Source organism: Apodemus sylvaticus, chromosome 11 (assembly GCF_947179515.1).
Source record: "Apodemus sylvaticus chromosome 11, mApoSyl1.1, whole genome shotgun sequence".
NCBI lineage: Eukaryota > Metazoa > Chordata > Mammalia > Rodentia > Muridae > Apodemus > Apodemus sylvaticus.
In genome coordinates, this window is record NC_067482.1 from 75,216,943 (window position 1) to 75,239,264 (window position 22,322).

The following is a 22,322-nucleotide window of genomic DNA, read 5'->3' on the forward strand; positions in this document are numbered from 1 at the left end:
TGAGACACTGCCAAGTCCCTTGTCTCTTCCCCGTTCCTTGTCTGACCTGTAAGACTCTTCCCAGAGTCCACACCATCTAGACTTTGCTGAGTTTAGGCTCAGGATCCAACTGGCTGACAAAATGCTCAGGAGGGCTTGGCCATCATGGGGCCTTTTCCTTTTCTGCAAGCCTGTTTTCCTGTTTGATGTGGCCAAGAAAACACCCTGCTGACTCCAACCCCACAGACCTGCCTGGAGCTTGGCTGTGCTTTCATGGTATGTTCATGTCAGCCCCGTACAGCGGGCACCATCTCACCTCCCGTGGAGGGCGCTATGCCATGTGAACTGGACACACTGACTACTTGGAAACCAGCTTTCTTCACTGTTCCTAAATGATAAGGCCCTGGGACACACACCCCCCCCCATGTCACCCAAGGAGAGGCATGGAGGCCCCTTTGTCCAGACTCATGGCTCTCTTTAAAGAGTACTTCTGACACTCTCATCCTCTGGGACCTGGAACCGTTCTATCATGCTAACTACACTTTGAATCTAACCCACTTTTACTTGAGATATTTTCTGTCTCAGGACCCATTCAGGATCTCACACCACACCCACTGTCACATCCTGGCTTCTTGCAGCTGTGACCAGCATCCCTTGTCACTAAAGATGACAATTCCTAGAATCTTGACAGGGGGAGGGGAGCTATCCCTCGGCTGGGATTATGAGAGACAAGGGTTATGGATTTAGGGGGAAGGTACAGAGGTGGTATTGCATTCCTGTCACATCACCCTCAGGGCACTTACTGCCTTCACGGCCTGGAGTCAGATCTGATGCCTTGCCTGGACACGGCACCTTTCGAGGTCTTAGCACACACTTGGCTATGCAGAGGAGGGAGACCTGCTCATCTCTGTGACCCACTAACTATACAGATTCTGGGGCATTCTGTGCAGAAGTTATTCCCTCGTGCTCTTATTTAGCTGGTCTTTTGGTATAGATTTGTGGACATTGTGTCATCTATGAACCAGTGACTCATCATCTATTTCTTGTTCCAACTACAGTTGCTATGGTTGCAGTTGGTCCTGGCCTTGAAGATGCTGTATTTGTCCTTCGAAGCCAATCCATCTTTGGCTTTGAAGATGCTACAGTTAGCTCTGGCCTTGAAGATGCTGAGGCTGGCTATGACTGAACTTTCCCAAAGTCACAGAGCAAAGACTGACTCACAACCACATGTCATGAGCCTTTCAGGTCCCTAGCCAAGGCATGTGTAGTTTCTATCTAGAACCTTCTCTGAGTATTGAACACAGCTCCTGAAGCTGAGAGGCCAGGGCTTAGGGAACTGTTCTAGAGCTGGGGAGGAGGACCCTTGGCAAGATGAGAATCACCTACTGGGCACAGTGCATGTCTACTGGGGCTTTGATGTGAGGCTCTGACCCTGATTCTTCTGACTCTCTTCCTTTTCATGCCACTAGTACTGTGGCATATCTTCCAGTTAAAAGTGACATCAGCAGCATGGAGTCCCCTTGTGACCCCATGTCTCCCATCTTTGCAGCCTGTTTCTTATCAAGTAAGAGTCAGGCCTATACCTTACACCTTCGGACTAACCGAGGTCTGAAATTGACAGTAATGCGCCAATGACTTTCACCAGTCCCTCGCCTAACTGTAGGTGTTGGGGCAGTGAGGCACCAGGCCCTGAGACTCAGTGGGAGGGTGTGATGTCTGAGCTGGGGAGAGAAGAGGGGCTCTGCCACTAGCTAGCTAAGTCAGGAGAGTACTGGACCAGAATGGCATGTCTACCTGGGAGCCCTCAACCAGCACCAGACAGTGAGGTGTTTCTACTGTGTTCCCAATACTGTAAAGCACTCATGGGGGTAAGAAGGAATTTTCCAGAGATTTGACAGATGCCACAGCCACAGCAGTGTGCTATGGGCAGGGTGTCCAGAGACTAGGAGCCGACTGGTCCTCAGGAGACGCTAGGGAAGGACCTGTGTCTGGGCTTCGCTATGAACCTCAAGCAAGCACTCATCTCTGGGTCTCTACCTCCTCAAGACATGTTCTGAAAGATGCTGAAGAGCCCAAGGTCACAGGCTGCCATGGAATTCAGCTGAAGGGCAGAACTATGGGTTTCTGTGCGCCCTCCATCAAGAACAGGGGCAGTAATAGCCAAAGTCTAGCACATCTTTGGTGACAGGCTGACCATGGTACATCAGACCCACCAAAGTGCCCCTGGGCAAAGGGCGGAAAGATATCAGACTCTGAGACCTGTCTGACTCCCCAAAAGTGATCAGGCTCCCTTCAGGTCTGGGAGCACCCTTCACTCTGAGACGCCCACGGACATATAACATACATGAATTAAGGCCCCAGAAGCCACTCTGCTGCTCTGGGGATTCAGGGCTGTGCAGCATCACTGGGAACTTAATCCCTGCTAGAGCCTGGGATGCGTGGAGAGCCCATGAAGAGACAAGGAAGACACGACAGTGGCAAGGGCTCGCCCAGTGGACCAAGAGTGCGGCGAGGGATGAGGATAAAGATGGAGGAGAACGGACCATTTACCGACTTCTAGTGATGGGAGCTGCCGGCTGCGCCTGTACCTGTGGGAAGGAGCTTCCCACGCGTACCCACTGCATGGCTATAAGAGGCAGGGAACTTAAAGCACCACCTAGGGATCCTTGAGAAAACCATCCCTGTGTTCTCTAAATCCCTAAGTGATATGTGTTGTGTCTTTACCAGCTGGGCTGTGTAGCAAAACTCATAGTTCAATAGCCTCTCGTTTTCTCACAGGTCTGGAGTCATGTCCAAAGCCCAGGAGTACTTTGTTGTTGTGATTGTTGTTTTGTTTTTGTTTGTTTTGTTTTAGTGGTATTTCACCATGGCCTGCCAACTGTTTCTCCACTGACCTTAAATATGCAAACAAGGCTCAAGACCTCCTCTTCACCTTACAAGTCCAGTAGATGAGAGTCCCACCTTGTGACCCCTCGCTCTACCTCTGTGACCCTACCTGCCTTAATATTGTTCCTTCAGACACTGCTGTATGGAGGTTCAGCCATCAATACGTGAACTTGGGGTACACATAATCCAGTTCTTCGTGTGGAAGAGATCCCAAGGGCATCCACTCCCTCATTCATGTATATAGGTCTACAGGACATGGGCTGGTATTATGGTTTGGAAAGACCCAGGGGTTGGAGCCACTTGGGTTGAGTCCTGGCCCAGCCATGAGGGATCTGAGGCTGTGGACGTCACCACCTCTCCACACCTCAGCTCCTGCTTCTGAAAGCTAACACTAACAGCACCATGTAGGGCTGATGGGGGATGCGTACAATGACTCCCCCACCTCCATCAAGGTGTTCCTCGAGATGTACTCTTAGTGACAAATCGCCCTGTTTTCCTTCCAGGAACATGGACACACTGACAAGAATAGAGCCAGACACACACAACACAGGAAGTACACAGGCATGAGACACAGGGCTCTGGAAGCCATGCTGAGACATGGGACGAGCACCCCCCACTGTGCACTGCACGCCTTACCTCGGAAGTAGGGGATGTAATGATGTCTGAACACGGATGTAGGGCTTGGGTGTTGGGACAGGGACAGACAGCTACTGGTACCAACACTCACAGTACCAGCTGCGGGCAACAGAGAGCAGTCAGTAACCCTGGGCTCCTCCACCCCAGAGCCACCAACTTGTCCCCGCTTGGCCAGGGACATTGCCCTCTGCTCTCCTGGGGCACCTGAAGAGGATCACCCAGAAGACTGTGGGCCATCTCCTTAAGGTGGGGTCAGGAGATGCTGCCTCTGAGACACAGGGTGGCAGCCAGAGCTTGGGACACATCTCTGGCCCTGCCCATGGCTCACATTGGGGTGTCCTTGTGATCAAGGACAGTGGGAGGGCAGCTTCCAGAGGTCAGAGAGTGGTCTGTCACAGCATTCTCATGGCACGTGCCAGTCCAGACACAAAGCTGGGCCTCTGGGCTTTACCCCTGACCAAGCAGTCAGCAGCCAGGCCCTCCTGGTGATGCAAAGTCAGGGGTCAAGTCACAAGGGGCCTGGGGGAAGGGCTCAAGAAAGCCACTGCCGTCCACACACCTGCTCTCCTGGTCATCCTCTCGTTCACTTAATTCACTCACTAGCACAGCTCCATCCACTGGCTCAGCCTTTCACTAATTCACACGCTCACTCTTTCAACTCACTCGCTTAATCATCCACTAACCCATTCATTTACTTCCTCATCAACTCTCTGACTAGTCCATTCATTTGTTCATCCATTCATTCATTTATTTACTAAATCACTCCTAATTCACTCACTAATTCACCCAATCATCTGCTAACCCATTCATTCACTTACTCATTAACTCTCTGACTAACCCATTCACTCATTCATTCATTATCTCACTCACTAATTCACTCACTTAATTATCCACTAACCCATTCATTTACTTACTCATTAACTCTCTGACTAACCCCATTCACTCATTCATACATTCATTCACTTATTCACTCACTCACTAAATCACTTACTCACACATATACTCACTAACTCATTCACTCATTCACTCAGCCATCCACTAACCCATTCACTTATTCATTCATTCATTCATTCATTCACTCATTCACTATTCATTGACTCATTCTCATTCCCTCACTCATTCACCCTCTTTCTTTGCAGCAGTTTCTTTCTTTACTGAGCAGTATGGACCAGGCATATATTGCAAGGAATCAATGAAAATGATTGCAAACAACTAAGTTGATTTTTCCACAAGGTTTCTGAAAATAAGAGCTATGGTCCCCAGGTGTGAAATGGGTCATGCACAGCTGGAAGGAAGGAAGCAGCTTGGAAAAATCCCTCCAAAAGGCAGCGCGCTTGTGCATGGTCCCTGTGGCTTTCACATGCCAGCTCAAAGCTGAGGAACACAATGCAAACTGGGAGCCGAGTGGGAAGGGTTGGGGGATGAGGCAACAGGGGGGGGGGAGGCCCTGCCCAGGGGTGTCCCCCCAGCTGGAAGAGCATAGGGGCCTTTGCCGAGTTCTTTAATAGGGTGGTTATCTTTGGGGTTACTGAGCTATAGGTACAGCATTAGACATTGCGACTGGCTGTTGCGGCCAATGACTCTGACTCCTCAGCTCAAGGCCTCCCAATCTACCATATGCTCACAACAGATTGTGGCTTGCTCTCCTACCTCATGTGCTATTTCACATCTGACAGCTCTGTGACTGCCCCAGAAGCCCACTCTGCTTGCTCTGTGTGGGCCTTAGGGCTGTGTGCATCTCAGGATGTGCGCTGTGGGTTCGACAGCTCCTCCAGCCCCAGGGTGACCAGCTGCCTTGTGGCCACCTACTCCTGGGCTTGAGGCAATCCTTTTGGTATGTCTAAGTGGCCACACACTCCATGGCCCCACCACCCCCACAAGCACCATCCCCCTACCACTTTTCTCAATGAATAAAGAAGCTACTTTATATCAGCAAACTCACTGAGAAGTACAACATCATCAGGGGTCAAGATAAGTGGGGTGGGGTGAATACCTGGACGACTGTAGTGCTGGGGTGACCGTGAGGTTGGGGTGTAGTGTCCGAGGCTGACCGAGCCAGCAGAGCTGGGGCTGGAGGTCCTGCACTGCTTGTAGGACCGATCATCCTGGTCCCCCTGGGTAGGAAGACAGTGTGAGAAGACCTGGGTCAGGAGCACGGCTTGCCCTTCACCAACCCCACTGTATTTGTTCTCTAGATCCCAGGGGCAAAAACAACATAACCCTAAAACAGGGTCTTCGAGCATAAATAGACAGTGAGGTGTGTCATAGCAAACCCCTTGACCTGAGTATGGGTCCAATGGATACCCCCCTTCCCGTCCATCTGACCCTCCTTGGTGCTAGGACTGCTAGGATGTGCTGGAAGGACTGTACCTGCATCCTCCCTGCCCCACCTATTTCCCTCCCTCTTAAACCTTCCCAGCACTCTGGACCCCTGGAACATTTTGAAAACACTAGTGTGCTCCTCACGTGTGAGGGAAGCTCTAGGTGCTCAGTGGCACCTTCTGAGGCATGAAGGTGCCCTCTGGGGCTCAGAAGCCAGCCAACGAGACCACAAGCACTGATGACACAGCCCCTATCTTAGCAGGAAGAGGAGCATCTGGGAGCAGCCAGAGCAGGCGACAGCGGCATGAGATGACATGGCACCATGGTTCCAGAATCAGGGAATTGCCCATCCCTCTAATGTCACCTGGTGGCCTGGGTCATGCCAGCCCTCCTAGCCTCATGTCAACCCCAAGCACCCCACAGCAGCAGGGTCCCCATAGTGCCCCAAGCATTGTTTCCCAGAAGAAGGACTGAGGAGGCGGTAGAGGGACCAGGCAGAAGCTCTTGCCATAAATCCTGCTTTAGCTACGGGAAGTGAAATGTGTTCCTCAGTCTGAGATGATGAGGAGATCCTCAGACTTGGGACCTTCTGTCGGCTGGAGTGGGACACTCCCCAGGATGGGGAGGGCAGGAAGCCAACGGCCCCAGTTACTTGGCATCTGGGTCCCAGTTACTTTATTGGTGAACAGGAAACTAGAAACTACCTCTGGGTGTTGATCTGGGTAAAGGAATTAGGTATAAAGTGATTACAACTGTGCCCAGCACAGAGAGAGGGCTCAAAAGTATGCCATGCTCTTATGCCCTTCCCAGTCCTGGGCTCTGCCACCCAGACTAGAGTCTCCGGGCCACACCCTGCACCGCTGATTCTGAGGAAAAGGAGAAGCCTGAGGCTGGTATTGCGAAGCTTATTTGAGATCTCAGTTCTCAGAGTGCCCAGCCTCAAGGGCCCAGAGCTTCCTGTATATCTAGTTGGGACAAGAAGTGGACCCCAGTTCACCCACGGATGCCATGACCCAGGCCAGGATCTGCTGGGCAATACCACATCCCCAGTGTTGGTGACGACTTGACTGCACACACACACACGGGGGAACATGCAATGAGATATGATTATAAAAACAGCCAGCAGGAAGAGGCCCCCAGCAAAGTGGCTACGGCCCTGTGGCCCTCAGGGTGCCATGCTGGTCATCTCTATAACCCTGCAGACGGCAGCACCAAGAGCGCAGGCGTAGGTGGTGGTTACCTCAGTCGGCGTTGGTGAGAGCAACTGAGGTGACTGTGGACACAACAGAGCAGCTGTTAGTGCGCTGTGTCAGGATTGCTTTGGGGTAAGAGGGCTATTCGGTAACCATGGGCAACGTAGGCACCTACATTCACCTGTGGCTCTAACTAACAAGGAACCCCAGCACAAGAGGTGGCTTGGTGCTGTTTGAGCCAGCTCCTTCCTCCACTAAGCCCACCAGATTGCATCCACAATCTCCACAGAGACCATGAATTCAAAAAGCTGTTGGTGGCTCAAGGACCACTGTAGCCACACCCCTGGACCACTGTAGCCACGCCCCTGGACCACTGTAGCCACACCCCCTGGGCTAATCACTTTCATTTTCTCTGGAGTAGAGAGATGGGGTAGGGCTCAGCAGAAAGAGGGTAGCTGGGGCCACAGGCTGGGAGAGAACCACAGACAAAGGCTCAGAAATGTGGCTCCAGTCCTGATGCTTCTAGCCAATGGCTCCTCTGCTAGTAGGATGACACTTCCATCTCCTTCTGACACCCAGAGAGTAGGGTCCAGAGGCAGCTTACCTGGGCCCACTGAGTCCTAGCTAAACCTTATTTGGCCCTGGCTTTTTTAGGTACAATTGAGAAAAATCACTCCCAGGGGCTGGACTATAGAAATAAAAAAACAAAAACAAAAACAACATCCCACCCCCTGCCTCTGTTCATGAGACTGGTCCAGAAGGATAAGGTATTGAGACAGTAAGGAAGCCATCAGCTACTCTGTATGTGACAAGAGTCCTGAGGTTCTATGCTGTACTGCCCCACCCCTCACCATCCTGGACCACAGGAGGAAGCAGCATTTTAGTGGGAATACCCCTTCCCCAGGGCAGCCTGGTACTGACCTCTGCTGAGGCAGGTCTCACAAGCAGTATGACAGAAAGGACAGGCTTGTGGCATGACAGATACTGGAGAGGGTGACACCTGCATCACATACATATACTCCTATGCAGCCCCACTGCCTCTGAAGGACAGACCTTTACATCAGGACTATCTGTGGGTCACATGGATCTTGATGTTTCGAAGGTGTAGTCTTAGATAATGAAAAAACCCTCAGAGGTGTCCAGAGCCTGTGCCTGCAATTCTATGCCACACACTCGAGCGGTAACGTTGTGTGCCATGGATACAGGACAATGCTGTCAGCAGTGTGTGGGCTTGCATATCAGTGCTGCTCTCGGCAGCTTTCCCCACCCACCGTGGCTTCCTGAGGCCTTGCTGGCACCTGGGCCTGAGAACAGTGGGACTTGAATCCAACTCTGAAGCTTGAATTCCAAGTCCCTGAGGATTAGCCAGGGAATAGCCAGTGCGTGAACTTTAGGGGAAAAAAAGCCAGGCTTTGGATCTCAGAGGGATACAGTCAAGTTGCTTGCCCTCTGACTCTCTCCAGCTGCCTGCTGCCCAAAGGCTAGAGGTAGGCTGGTGAAGCCCACAGTCATCTCAGGTAGCAGACAGGTGGTACAGGAGTCACAAGGTTGGTGCCCTTTCCTCCTCAGACTGCACACCAGGAGGGTCACCTGCTAGCCCCTTTGCTCTTCAGGGTCCCCGAGTGGTCCTCAGAGCCTGCAGGCTTGTCTGGGAGCTATAGCCTCTGCGGGGCCAAGCTCGATACTCAACACTGCCAGGTATATGCAGTCCCCTGGGTCTTGGCCCTCATACCCCACAAGATTTTGCTGAAGCCACGGAAGGGAATCAAAGGAGCATGTGTCAGAAATGACCGTGTCCCTGCTCCAGTTAATCATTTGTCCTGAGTGCCACACACAGGCAAGGCCACACTAAAATCTAACAGAAGGAAATGAGACTTAATAGGTACTGCATTGAGTAGAAAGAAGACAGCTCACCTAGGAACAGCACCGATAGATGCTGCGGTGGTTTGAATAGGAATGGCCTCCAGAGACTCTTGTGTTTAAATGCTTGACCATAAGGAGTGGTACTATTAGGAGGTGTGGCCTTGCTGGGCGAAGTGTGTCACTATGGAGGCCAGCTTTGAGGTCATATATGCTCAAGCTATGCCCAGTGTGTCATACTTCTGCTTTTGCTGCCTGCTGACCAGGTTGTAGAACTCTCGGCTCCTTCTCCAGCACCATGTCAGCCTGCACGCCACCATGCTCCCCGCCATGATGACAATGAGCTAAACCTCTGAAACTGTAAGCCAGCCCCAATTAAATATCTTCCTTTATAAGAGTTGTGGTGGTCATGGTGTCTCTTCACAGCAATGCGACTTTTAAGGCAGATGCCTTCTATTTTCAGGAACACTGGGGAACCATGACACATACTGTTCAGTCAGCCTAGGGATGGGGCTCAAGGAACCCATGGAGGAGATGCTGGTCTGAGGACGTGGGCTCAAGGCCATATGGTCCAGAAGGGGAAGACAACACACTTCATCATCACAAAACACTCAGAGGCAGAGTGTGAGTCCCTCTCCCAAGCTCTGCTCGCCTCCACTTCACTCTCAGATTCGCTTCTTCCGTGAGGGGGCGTGGTTGAGTGGAGTACCTTAAACAAGCTGGACATGTTCTCTGGGGGCGAAGAAGCAGTGCGTGCTGGCAGTGACTACACTCTGCCCACAAGAGCCGGCAACGGGGAAAGCATGCAACACACGGTGAAGAGCCGTACCTCGCCATAGCTCTGCCTGTCCCCCACGGCCGAGTGGCTAATGTAGGGCGAATAGGAGATCATGTCGGGGCGGTCGATGTTATAGATCGCTTTGTTTTTGGGAAGAGCAGCCAAGTCCCTGTAGTCCAGGATCTCATCGCCAAGCTTAGCCTGATGAAGGGGAGAGCAGAGGAGGGGCACACTGATGACACATGCCAGGCCAGAGCCACACCACAGCCAGCAGTGAGGATGGCCAGGGCTTGCAGGGCTCCAGCAGGGTGTGAACACACCGAGCCCCCAGTAAAGGTGGGGTGGGGATCTAAGGCCAAGGGCCTGACCACAAGGATGGCCCTGGAGTCAGACACTGGAGCCATCGGATGTCCCCATGATGTATTGATGCAGGGCCTGACAGTGAGACTCAGACAATGACCTAAAACCACACACAGTTATAGGTATGAACATATATATATATCACAGATGTACACGTACACAGTCCCCTACTCACACCAATGCGCACACAGGCCTGCCGGCAGACATCAGAGCACACGCAGAGCCAGCCTGTCTAAGGTGACAAGGGGATGTACCAGTAACACCCACTCCACATGACAGCACACACCAGCTGGCTTACAACACAGTCCCATATATGTGCACAGCTACTTGCACACCAGGACTGGCTCTTACAAACTTGCACACATGTGCATGTGCCACACATACATGTGCGTGCACACACACACACACACACACACTAGCATAACCCAACCCTCCCACAGCCACATCTGCACACTTGTTCCCATCCTCTCTCCCTTTGCCTCTACAGTTTTGAGCAGGTAGAGAAACAGTAGCAAAATGGCACCTCAGCATTTGTCAGGGTGCTGGGTGTGGGGCCCACAGGACTCCCTGACTGTGAGATGCTATGAGCCACCATGCTGGCTCAGGTGAGGTCCATCTGGCTGCTACAGCTCCTGCTCATGCTGCCCACCGTCCTCGGACAGTGTCCCACCTGGAGTCCCACCTCCCCTCTGGCTCCAGGGGCACCTCAGCTCTTTCCAACCTCCAGCCCAGCTCTGGGCTAGCTCCTCCCCGCTCAAGTCTAATTTCTCCATCAGCCTTTGTGCAGCCTCCCCTGCTGGGATTCTGAGAGAAAGCATCAATAGTCACCGCAGATACTGAGCTGGATCAGACACGGAAACTCTCAGCCTGTGGCAGGGATGATCACAGTACTCCCATGTATACAGATGAAGAGTCCAGAGCTCAGAGAGGTTGGGCAATTTATCCAGAGTCACTCATCTAGGAAGGTATGGTAGCCATCTGGCCCTAGAACCCTTCCCCTAATTGGTTCTCCCTTTGCAGGCCCCACCCTAGCTACAGCTACAGTCATCAAGTGGCTCTCCTGATGACACCTCTGGGCCACTCCCATCTTCACTAATTGTTAGGAACCTATCAAGCTCTCCAGGGCCCAGCAGCCCTGCCCATCAAAGCCTTCCTGACCAATAGGCTCACTCCAGGACTTCCTTAAGACTTGTGGCAGACAGAAGTGCACTAAGATGGAAGGTCTAGTGCTTCACACCTCTAGCCATTCCTTCTGGGGCCCAGGGCAAGCCTTAAAAGGTCTGAGTGAGCCGGGCGGTGGTGGCACACGCCTGTAATCCCAGCACTCTGGGAGGCAGAGACAGGCGGATTTCTGAGTTCGAGGCCAGCCTGGTCTACAGAGTGAGTTCCAGGACAGCCAGGGCTATACAGAGAAACTCTGTCTCAAAAAAAAAAAAAAAAAAAAAAGGTCTGAGTGAGGGTTTGCAATCACTATGAACCACCCCATTGGGACTGTTTAGCTGTCTGGATGACAGAGCTCAGAAGATCTTTCCCTAAACATCAGTTCATCCTCATCTCCTCTGCCCTGATTCCACACTCCCTGCCCCTCAGCTCCTGTAGTTCCCATCCTTCCTTCATCTGAGGGCTTATTATATGCTATTCCCACTTATGGAGGGCTATTTCAGATTCTCTCTGGGGAGGACTGCCCTTCTGTGGACTGTATGTCCTCTCCCATATCCCAGGGTCATGGCTAGAGTTTTCCAGGACCCCACTGGCATTGTCACCCTTCCTCATGCTGAGCCCCCAGGCATCTGCACAGACTGGGTGAACACCCCAGGTTCTGCCTCCTATAGCACCGGGCCATCCACTGTGCTTCATGTGCTGTTTACCTGCTATGACCATCTCACGCAAATGCTCTGTGGGGGGTCCTGCAGGCTGCAGTGGGACACCCCATCGACTTGCAGTTCCTGGGTAACCAACAATGATGTACCCATGGCAGGAAAAACTCATCTGTCCCTGGCTATCTTCACCTAGCCCACAATGCTTAGGTAGGAGGTCACCTGGTCCTGGGTGGCCCCCTCTTCCCTCAGGCTACTGTACAACCTGGGCCCCCCAAACCTGCTGCAATCAGTGGTTGGCAAATAGCTTCTGGCATTAGTTACTTTTTCTGTGCAAAGACCTTAGATGGTTGCCCTGACAATGGGTTAAGCTTTCTAATTGGTGAAGGCTATTGGTTTGTGTGTATGTGTGGTTTTGCTTTTTGCTTTCTTCTTTACACCCTGTGAAACAAACTAAAAAGATGACCATTTAAGACACCACAACACATACTCTCCACAGTAATCAAGTGTTCAGTGACTGGGCTTTCACTTCACGTCTATGGCGGCCACCAGACAGAGGCGCCAAGCTACTGTTCGCTGTGGCTTCCCATTACTGAACAGTAAGTCCCACTTACTGTGAGAAAAGCAACCATGGGTCACAGTGCGGGGAGCCCAGCTACAGAGTGCACTGGAGGGATAATGAGGGAGCTCGTGTCTCCTTCCTGCTGCCCACTGCTATTTTGTGTCAACAACAACAGGCAGGGGCTGGAGTGTGGCTCAGTTGCTAGGGGCTTGCCTAGCATGTACAAGGCCTGGATTCCGTCCCTGGCAACAGCATATGCCAGCCAGAGTGGCACACCCCTATGAATCCCAGTGTTCAGGAGGCGAGGGCATACTCTCTCTCCATCCTTTCTCTGGGCCTGGAGCTGTACAGGGAGCCTCGCATGCCAAACCTTAGGAAGCCCTGGACCACCAGTGGGGTTGGGTTCACCCCAGCTTATGAATAAACCTCCAGAGGCCCACAGAGGGAAGGAAACACCTTGCCTAGGATACACAGCCAGACTCCAGACCTCACAGGCACAGGCTGAGACTCAGCACAAGAGGACTCGGAGGGCTCTGGGACCCACTCCCTCCACACTGTGGTCACAGTGACCCCAGGAAAGATGCTTCTTGTTACCAACCCTCAGACCCTGTGCTCACCGTCACAGGCGGATGTGGGCTGAAGACAGGTGCGGGAGAGCGAACCTCATCTCCCTACCATGCTGCCAAAGATCCAAGGCCTGGCCAGGAGAGCCAGGGGAGGGGAGCGAAGGGGCTTACCTCTGCCTCCTGCTTCCCTCCAGTCTTCTTGAGCTACTATGCGGCCCTTCAGTTTGAGCCTCAGGACTCTCAATGACAAACCTCATCATTCACACATGGTGCTGTGACACCAGTGCCCTCCTGCCTCTAACCTGCTGTCTGAGGCAACTATTCTAAAGACTTCTTAAAATGGGTCCAATCTCTTTTATACTTACATGGATGGTTGCACACATATAAGTGCGTGTGCACACGCGCGCGCGCGCACACACACACACACACACACACACACTCACGCATGCACACACATGTATCTCCAGTACACTTCTCTCGAGGAACTGAGCAGGAGCCTTCTGTGTTCACAAGCGAGGAACCTGCACAGTTGTTCAGGCAAACAACATCCTTCCTTCAAGTGCTGGTGGTTCACTCTAAGTGCAGGCCAGCCACACCCTCCTGCAGTGCTATGACCGCATCTCTGCGCAATGGTCTTTCTCTCATTACCAGCCAGTGGGGAGACAGGTCCATGTGTTAGGCCACAGAGGTTCTGAGTCACTCTCCAGTCTGCACCCATTTCTGACCCAGGGAAGTGCTGAGTGACCACTCTCAGCAGCCTCTGTAGTCCCCACAGCCCTGGCCCAGTGGTGACCCCACCACCATCCCCTGGCACTCTCCATGACCCTCACTTACGTAGATCACACGGCTTGGGGACCCCGACGTGCTGGAGGCGGGCACAGAGACAATGCTCTCTGAGGAAGTCCTGGTTTCCTAGAATAGAGATGTACAGGTTGACCTGGAGTGGAGTGGCGCCCTCAGGAACCTTCTGGAGGTGTCTCCAGGATGCAGGCAGGAATGAATGCCAGTGAGCTCAGCAGGTAGAAATTTTCTCTTTTTGAGGGTGGAGGGAAGTCTCAGAACAAAGACACGCTGAAACTGCCACAAACACAACAGGCCACGTGAGGGTGAGGTGTCTGCAACCGATGCTCACTGAAAGCTCGGAACGTTCCAAGGGATGCTGAGGTGCGGCGATCCTGTCTCTGTGGATGGAGGCCGGTGGGCGTGTCTAGCAACCCCTTGATCTCCATGGCACAGTGAACCTCTGTCACTCCTCTCCTTGTGTGAGCTTCAGTCCTCCAGCCACACCCTCTGCTTCTCTGACTGGACTCTTAGGCCCTTCTCAGCTCTCCTTCCCCTCCTACCTGTGCTCTGCTCTAGTGACGTCATCACTTCACATCAGGCCTCCTTCTAGTCTGACAGTGGCCCAGCCCTCCTCAGATAGCCCTCCTCAAGCTAGCTCTAGTTCCTCCTTCCCCTCATGCACACAGACCTCCTGAGCGCCCCACACCTGGCCGCCCCACACCCCTCTCCAGTTCTAGTGTCCTAGCCCACACCCTGTCTTCCACGCTTCCTATTCACCTCATCTAAGAAGTGAATTTCACCAGTGTCACTGCCTCTCAGAAGGCAGTTCTGACCCCTTGACCTTTAGCCTCTTGTCTTCCACTGTGCATCTTCAGTGACCCCTGCCACTGCCAACCCTGTCACATTTTCCCCAGGAAGCTCTTTCTTGCCTCTGGTGTCTGCCATGTTCCTGCTCTTGCAGAAGTTAACATCTTTTAAGGGCCAAGGTTTCTTCCCCAAATTTCCTATGTAGAAGCCCTATCCTAGGACCCCAGTGTGTGACCCTGGGTCACTGGGTGGAACTAAGCTAATCTGCTTAGGGTCATCACAAAAAGAGTTTAGAACATGAACACACACACACACACACACACACACACACAAGAAAACAAGAAGATGCTGCTGCCAAGTCCAATCAGAGAGGCTTCAGGAGGAGCCGGCCTGCTATCACCTGAGGCCCTGACTCCCGCCACAGAGGAGCAGGAAAGGGTTGAAGGCTCCAGGCTAGAAGAACCAAGCCTGACTGGAGGAGGCCTCCCCTCCTGAGCTCCTCCTACACAGCATGACACCAGCGGCAACAGGCAGACACCAGACGTGCCACACAGGGCAGGAGAGGCACAAACCTGTAAGGCACGGGGCAGGGTGCCGGGGCAAGGCTGACTGCAAACAGAGCTGTGCATCTAGAAGGCAGAGAGGAGGGATGGCGTGAGGCTTGCTCTCGAGATCACTGCCATCCCCTCTGTAGGTCCTGCGCTCTGGACCCCTCGGCACCAAGCTCTGCCTTTCCTGTAGCCTTCAGAGCCTCAGCCTTGGGTTACACTGACAGGTGCCAACTCAGGGGGCCTGCCTGACCCCTGCTTAGGTGAAGGAGAGACAGCTATACAATTATTGTGGCATTCCAGACAACAAGGAAGGCTCCTGTTTCTTCCTGCTGGCCTGACCCTGTATAGACAGACCAGTCAAGAGCCAGGGTCTTTCTGGAGAGTGAGTCCCCTGAGTATACTGAAGATGTCCAAGGGCCCGCATCAAGAAATACTTGTTAAAGTGACTGCTAAATCAAGGACAGGCAAGCCATTTCTTATCACTGGGTAGAAAGGAGGTGCGGCCTCTACGCACTGACAGGTTTCAAGGGTCAATAGCACAGGTGCCACCTCCAGGTGGCCTGTTTCCCAGGGACAGGGGTCTTCTCAAACCTGACTATGCTTACTCAGGAGCTGCTCACATAGGGAGCAACAGAGGCAAGTGTCTGTCCCATCCACCCCCAGGCCAGCCCAGAAGCCACCAGCCCTGGAGAGCCCGGGCTCAACACCAAGAAGCCAGCTGGTCTCAGGATACCCAGCCTCTGCCCCAAATGTTGGCTGAAAGAGACAACCTTCATTTCTAAACTACTCATTTCAAGAGCTGTATAGACCAGACAGCCCTGGAAGCAGAACCCTCCTGCACAGACCCAAGAAAACAAGGCTGCCTTCTTCCCCGGCCTGGCAGCACCCAATCCTCAGGGCCTTCCCATCTGGCCAGGAACCAGAGGAAGTGAGGAAGGCTGTTGTCTCCTGCAGCTGGTGTGGGGCATGGGCCACCTACCCTGTCCTTGAGCCTGGCTGGGGGAAGGGAAGCAAGCAGAGTACCAGCTCCTTCCCCACTCTGTTCAGTCACAGGTCAGGATGCTTCCCTGAGCATATGCATGTGTGAGTGTGTCTGGGGCCTCTGGGCATGCCAGGCTCCCTCCTTCTTCGGAACTGTTGGGCTGCGCAGGGGACCCTACAGACAAGATGGAGTCAGACTCTATGGTCACATCGTTACTAGTCGTGACTAAGGGATGACCCAGGGATGCCCTGGGTGGCAGATGCTCAGAGCAGAGAGAACCAGACACTGGGGAAAACAGTGCATGCAATGTGGAGTTGCTCACTGGCCTCCTACCTGGAAAGCCACAGCAAAGGCTTGATAGGATGATAGTACAGTGGGGCAGTCACTGGGCTGGGGGTGGGGGTGGGTGGGGTGGATGCATGGGTGGGGTGGTATATCCACTCCTCACAGCCAAAGACAGAGCTGCTAAGAGGATTCTGGAGAGTGCCCTGCTGGTCTCTGTGCTCCTCCCTGCTGCCTGCCTATCTTGCTTCTATTATAGTTTCTTCTATAGATTTCTTCTTCCCTCCCCCTCCTCTTCATCCTCTTCCTCCTCTTCTTCCTCCCCCCTTCTTCCTATTCCTCCCCTCTTCTTCCTCCTCCTCTCCTTCTCATTCCCCTCCTCCTTCTGTTTCTTTCTCCTCCTCCCACTCCTCTTCCTCTTCTCCTCCTCCTTTTCCTCTCCTCTTCCTCCTCCTCCCCTTCTCACTCCCCCTCCTCCTCCTGTTTCTCTTCCTCCTCCTCCCACTCCTCTTCTTTACCCCTCCCTTCTGCTCTGTACCATAACCACCCAAGAAGGAAGGCGCCACCCTGAAAATCTCTAGAGTTCTGCTCCCAGGGCAGATCTCTGTGCAGGCTCTAGCACATCCTCCTCCGAGTGCTGTGCCTCCTTCCCATCCAGAGAGGCTATTGTCTCTCCATGTCTTGGCCACAACCCTGCTGCACACATCAGGGCATCTGTGGGGTTCAGGACCCAGCCCTTCCTAGAAGATGACCTTTGTTCTCAGCTCCTAGGAGCTCACATTTCTCTCGCCTCAGCAGCAGCTGTGTTCAGACAGGGCTGGCCACACAGGATCATCATCTCATGGTATGGGTGGCCATGTTAGGAAGACCAACCTGTGCCCTAGGGTAAGAGCCTCAGGCCACAGAGGAGCAGCTGATATGTGGGTTTAATGAATCACACAACTCCTTTGCCAGAGCCCCAGTGGACTCTCAGGCACAGAGCTTCCCTGTGGCAGTGCTCTGTGTGCCCTGTCCTGCATATGTGCAGGGGGGGTGATATATCCATCTCCACAGGGAGAAAGAGAGTGGAATCTTTGTGTTAGGCCTTGCTGCCTGGGTGACATGTCCTTCTCCAAGGGAGAAAGAGAGTGGAATCTTTGTGTTAGGCCTTGCTGCCTGGGTGACATGTCCTTCTCCAAGGGAGAAAGAGAGTGGAATCTTTGCGTTAGGCCTTGCTGCCTGGGTGACAGGTCCTTCTCCAAGGGAGAAAGAGAGTGGAATCTTTGCATTGGGCTTGCTGGGTGTTCTGACCATCCTGCCCTCAAGAACTTGCCCTGTGGCAGGCAGGCCAGCCATCAATGCAGGTATGGGAGCTGTTAAGCCAAGGTGCACTTTGGACCTGCAAATGTTCTTGTGGCCATAGGGACTATCTGGGGTCCCTCAAATTGTCATGGGCATCTTCTTTCACTGACTGGACAAGAAGATTGGCAGGGCTGGGCCATCTGGTCCCCTTGGGAGTCCCATTAGACCTGCATGATGACTCATCTCACCTGTGGCCCTCTGTCCCCTGAGCCTGGCTGTCCTATGACACCATCTGAGAAGCATGGGAGGGCTGGCCTGTGTCTCTCCCTCTAACCTGCATGTGCAGAAGGACACACGGGGAAGCGACAAAGCTCACCAACCTTGCTCTTGTCTTCAGTCCTGGCTGCCTGTCGACATGCTGGATGCCAGATGGAGGAGCCTGTGGACAGATTCCCGGGAGGAGAAGATCAGAGCACAGTTCTGGATTTGCAATCCATGCATGAATACCTGCTTGATGCCCTTTGAACAGGCTCCACACCTCTGCTCTGTGACACTGAGATCACAGCACCTGTGATGGAGCAGCTTGAGTCATGTGAAGCAACGGCATGAGGGGAAGGGAAGAACTTCCCAGTGTGGGCCAGTCACTCCTAAGGCTGGCCACGGGGACTCCAGAGAGCCTGGGCACGCAACTCAGCCTGAGATGGACAGAGGCGTATTCTCAGAGGTAGAATCAAGTACAGAGGTGGGGCTGGGGAAGACGTTCTCATGGCCAGGACACCATGAGGGTCACAGCACACACATGTGCCAGAGCTCTGATCACGGCATCAGCAACATGTCAGACACCACCTTCTCAGAGAGCAAGTATGAGTGGTCAAATAGAGAGCCTCGGGGTGGCCAGGAATGGTGGGGTTTGACACAAGGCCCTGGCCATAGACTTCAGCTCCTCAGAGCTGAAATAAGCACCCCTAGACTGGCCAGACCCTCATTGTGGTGTGGAAAATCCATGCCTGAGAGGGCATCCTGAACGTCATGCCACAGAAAGCCCTGGCAGGCCCCACTGCAATGACTGGACCAGCCCAGACTGGTGAAGGGAATCTTTGTTTTCTGAGATGATGGCACTCCCACATGAGCACACGTCCCAGAGCCACTATCTGTGCTTGGCATTGGCTACCCCTCTGTCTAAGGGCTCCATTTATGGTTACAGTAGAAGCTCTGCAGAGGGCCTCCAACTGGGCAACCCAGTGGCTGGCCTGATTCTCAGGATCTCGCCTTGGGGACAAGAGGCGACAGTGGGGACGAGCCTGTCACATCTGACATCATCCCAGGGCTTGCCTCAGAAAAGGGAGGCCTGTTTGACACACAGATTGGAATGCCTCTCTGTCATTACTCAGCACTGGTCTGTGGGCAGCACGCAACAGACACAGCTGGTACTGGGTCGGTACCCTGCCTAGCCCTGTTCAGCTGTCCCTGTGACCCCAGGAGAAAGAATCAGTGTCCAGAGAGGTGGAATACCAACGCTTAGCCCATGGGTCATGCCCACCCTATTGCTAGTCCCAGTATCCCATTCATGCCAGTGTCCCCTGGTCCCCTCCTCTGGGATGAAGCAAAGCCGCTCCAGCCACCCCTGCTCTATCTCCTGCTAGCCCTGGGCAGGGATTGAGAGGTGAGCTCACTCCTCTTGCTGCAGCTAGTCTGGTAAGGACCAGCTCACCAGACTTAGCCACTTCTGTGTCACCCTCAGTTTAGATGTAGGCTCCTGACAGATTCTCTGTCTTCCTATTCACCTATTCATCCATGGACAAGCCAAGTCCTGCCCACGCCTCCTCCAAGCAGCACTCTGAGCCTTGCTGCTGGTGCATCTGGATCCCTTGGCCTCACACCAGATCCCTCCGGTTACTGCTCCAGAAGGCGGGCTGGCTTGCATGTCCTATCTGTTCCCAGCACTCAATAGGAACTGGGAGACACAAGCTCTTGTTCCTTAATTAAACTCCAATCTAGACAAGGCTGTGACGTCTGTCTAATCCTTGACCTCTGCAACTACTTAGTCCAGTTTTAGCCAGAATAATGCAAGTCACTGAGAATCATTCTCTCCAGACCCCTGGTCACTGTCACTGATGGGTGATATTCCCGGCTCATCTCTGGTGACAGCCTTGCCCTGATCTCAGTAAGGATCCCCACCCTAGATGTATGTGCTGGTTAGTTTTCCTTGTCAACTTGACACGACCTAGAATCATCAAGAAGAGTTTCACTTGAGAAATTGTCTAGATCAGATTGGTCTTACATTTTGATTGATGTAAGATGACTCAGCCCATCATGGGGGGCGGGGACGTCATTCCCTGGCTTTGGGCCCTGGACTGTATAGGAGCGGAGATGGCTAGCTGAGTTCTAAGCAAGCAGGCAGCACGTGCATATTTGTTTCTCTCTGATCTTGACTGTGGGTGTGACTGGCTACCTTAAGTTCCTGCCTCAACTTCCCCACAATTATCGACTAACCTGGAATCATGAACCATTAACTCTTTCCTCCTCTATGATCAGGATATTTTTTATCACAACAGCAGATATGAAACTAGAAAAACATAGTTTCTCCCTTGAGATCAAGGGGTTCAGAACATGCTACCCCAACATGTGATCAGCAGCAGCATGTGACAGCCACAGCCTCTGTGGCAGAAAGATCACTCTGAGCTGGCTACCTGGGGACACAGAAAACTCAAGAATGATACAACAGAAAGGGGAGTACTACAGAGGGGAAGTCCAGGTCTGTACAGGGGTCTCTGTGTGAGGCTATACCTCACCTGGTAGATGGGAGTCAGCGGGGCCCCATCACTGGGAAGCTGTGATTAGGTCTCCTTCCTCTATTCAATATCTTCCTGATCTTCTTTTCTCTTGGCTAAAAACATGGTATCTGAGCCAGAAATCAAAGCTGACCCCTGGAGATGTACTGTCACCCTGGCTCTCCTGGGCATACACAAGGAACACTCATTCATTTGCTTCTGTCTGCCCTTTATTCTTCGCCTACCTTCCCTTATAGGGGTCCTCAAGGGTGAAGAGAAAACTATTTTCTCCCCTACAAGGGTCACTGCCTCCCCTACTCTGCTTCCAACCAATAGGAAAGAATTGAAGGAACACTGGGCGCTCCAATCAGAGTTTAATAGCAACCACAAGACACCGTCTGAAAGGGTTCATCTAGGAGGAGACGTAAGATGGCTGGGCTGCCCCAAGGACCCCTCCTCTCTACTACACCATAATGTCCAATAAAGACAATCACCAAGGCTATGACTTCTGACCAAGCTTGCACCAGGTCACTACCCAACACCTTCACCCAAATGATGTCATTCCCAGTAGAGTTTGGAGATGAAAGCATGCTGCTGTTTCTTTGACTTTCTAAGATACAGGACTAAAAGGGGATTAGCCATAGCATCTGCCTCAGGCCTGCTAGGCTGGCATGCTCCTAAGCAGCCTGTATGACTGGTGTTAAGCCACCCGCCAGCTTCAGTTGGTTGCTCTGTTTCCCATACTGCCCTGGGGCAGGAAGTGACCTGGCAATGCCATCACCTCTCTGCCACCCCGGCCATCTGCAGTCTCACTAGGTCTACACCATCATGCCCTCGCTCGCTGTGGGAATGAGACTTAGCCATGAAGGCTGCTAAGTAGTACCATCTTGACACTACTATTGCAATTTATTTAATTTTATTGGTATTGTGTGGGGGCATGTGTCCCATGGTGCACACGTAAAGGTCAGAGGACAGCTCCATAGAGTTGGCTCTCTCCTTGCAACTTTTATGGATAAAACTCAGGTCATAAGGTTCATGCAGCAGGGGGTCTCTAACCACTGAGCCTGCCCTGTCAACATGATTTTTAAAGGTGAGTAGGTGGGTTTCCTATGAGTACATTAGAGGGTTCCTGACTGCCAATTTCCCTCTGCTTTCAATGTTAGAAAGCTGCTTCTTCCTACACTTCAGGAAGGAAGTCTGGTCTTGCTGCAGTGTGACCAGGGCATTAGAAGCCAAGGCTAAAGGTCTGTGTGTCCTAGAGCGGGGATGAGGCCTGAAGGGCCGTGGTGGGACCTCATGGCCTGCTCTTCAGTAGCCAGATCTCTCTCTCTCTCTCTCTCTCTCTCTCTCTCTCTCTCTCTCTCTCTCTCTCTCTCTCTCTCTCTTTCTCTCTCTCTCCCCATCTCTCTCTCTCACTCAGGTTTACTCACTCTCTCAATGGTGACATGGCTGAGTAGAGGCGTGTGTGTGTGTGTGTGTGTGTGTGTGTGTGTGTGTGTGTGACAGCACCAGCTCCTAGCAGCACCATGACCAATTTCACCCCCAGCACAGCGCATGCCAGGTGACATCTGCATGCTTACCTTGTAGGTACATCTCCTCGCCCTCTGAGAACATCTGGCCGCACCTGACGCATAGCGCACATGAAGGGTGGTAGTGCTTCTCTCCGGCCTGGGGAAAGCACAGAGCATATAAGTGTTGCCACTGCGGTGGGATCCCAGCAGGCCTTGGCATGCAGGGTGGGCATCTGTCCGTGCACACATCTGGGAAGCACATCCAAGGCCCAGCAGTCACCGGGATTATAGATCTGCACAGGCTACACGGGACAGCAGGGCGTCTGAGGGGTCAAAGCCTCAAAGCCTGGGAGACCTAATGCCACTGCCCACTTTACCCTTGACCTCTGGAGACC

The 22,322-nt window shown here is 52.8% G+C and overlaps 1 protein-coding gene across 1 annotated transcript in view; it reads right to left on the reverse strand.

Moving 5' to 3' along the window:
- Positions 1–22,322, reverse strand: part of Ablim2 (actin binding LIM protein family member 2) — a 126,529-nt gene that overhangs the window by 36,092 nt on the left and 68,115 nt on the right. The window contains exons 7-13 of the mRNA XM_052199151.1: positions 21,997–22,084; positions 18,026–18,084; positions 15,122–15,178; positions 13,794–13,871; positions 9,706–9,855; positions 5,495–5,615; positions 3,502–3,600 (exon numbers count right to left, since the gene is read on the reverse strand). Of these exons, the coding sequence (XP_052055111.1) occupies positions 3,502–3,600; positions 5,495–5,615; positions 9,706–9,855; positions 13,794–13,871; positions 15,122–15,178; positions 18,026–18,084; positions 21,997–22,084 (652 nt within the window). The remainder of the gene's footprint in view (positions 1–3,501; positions 3,601–5,494; positions 5,616–9,705; positions 9,856–13,793; positions 13,872–15,121; positions 15,179–18,025; positions 18,085–21,996; positions 22,085–22,322) is intronic.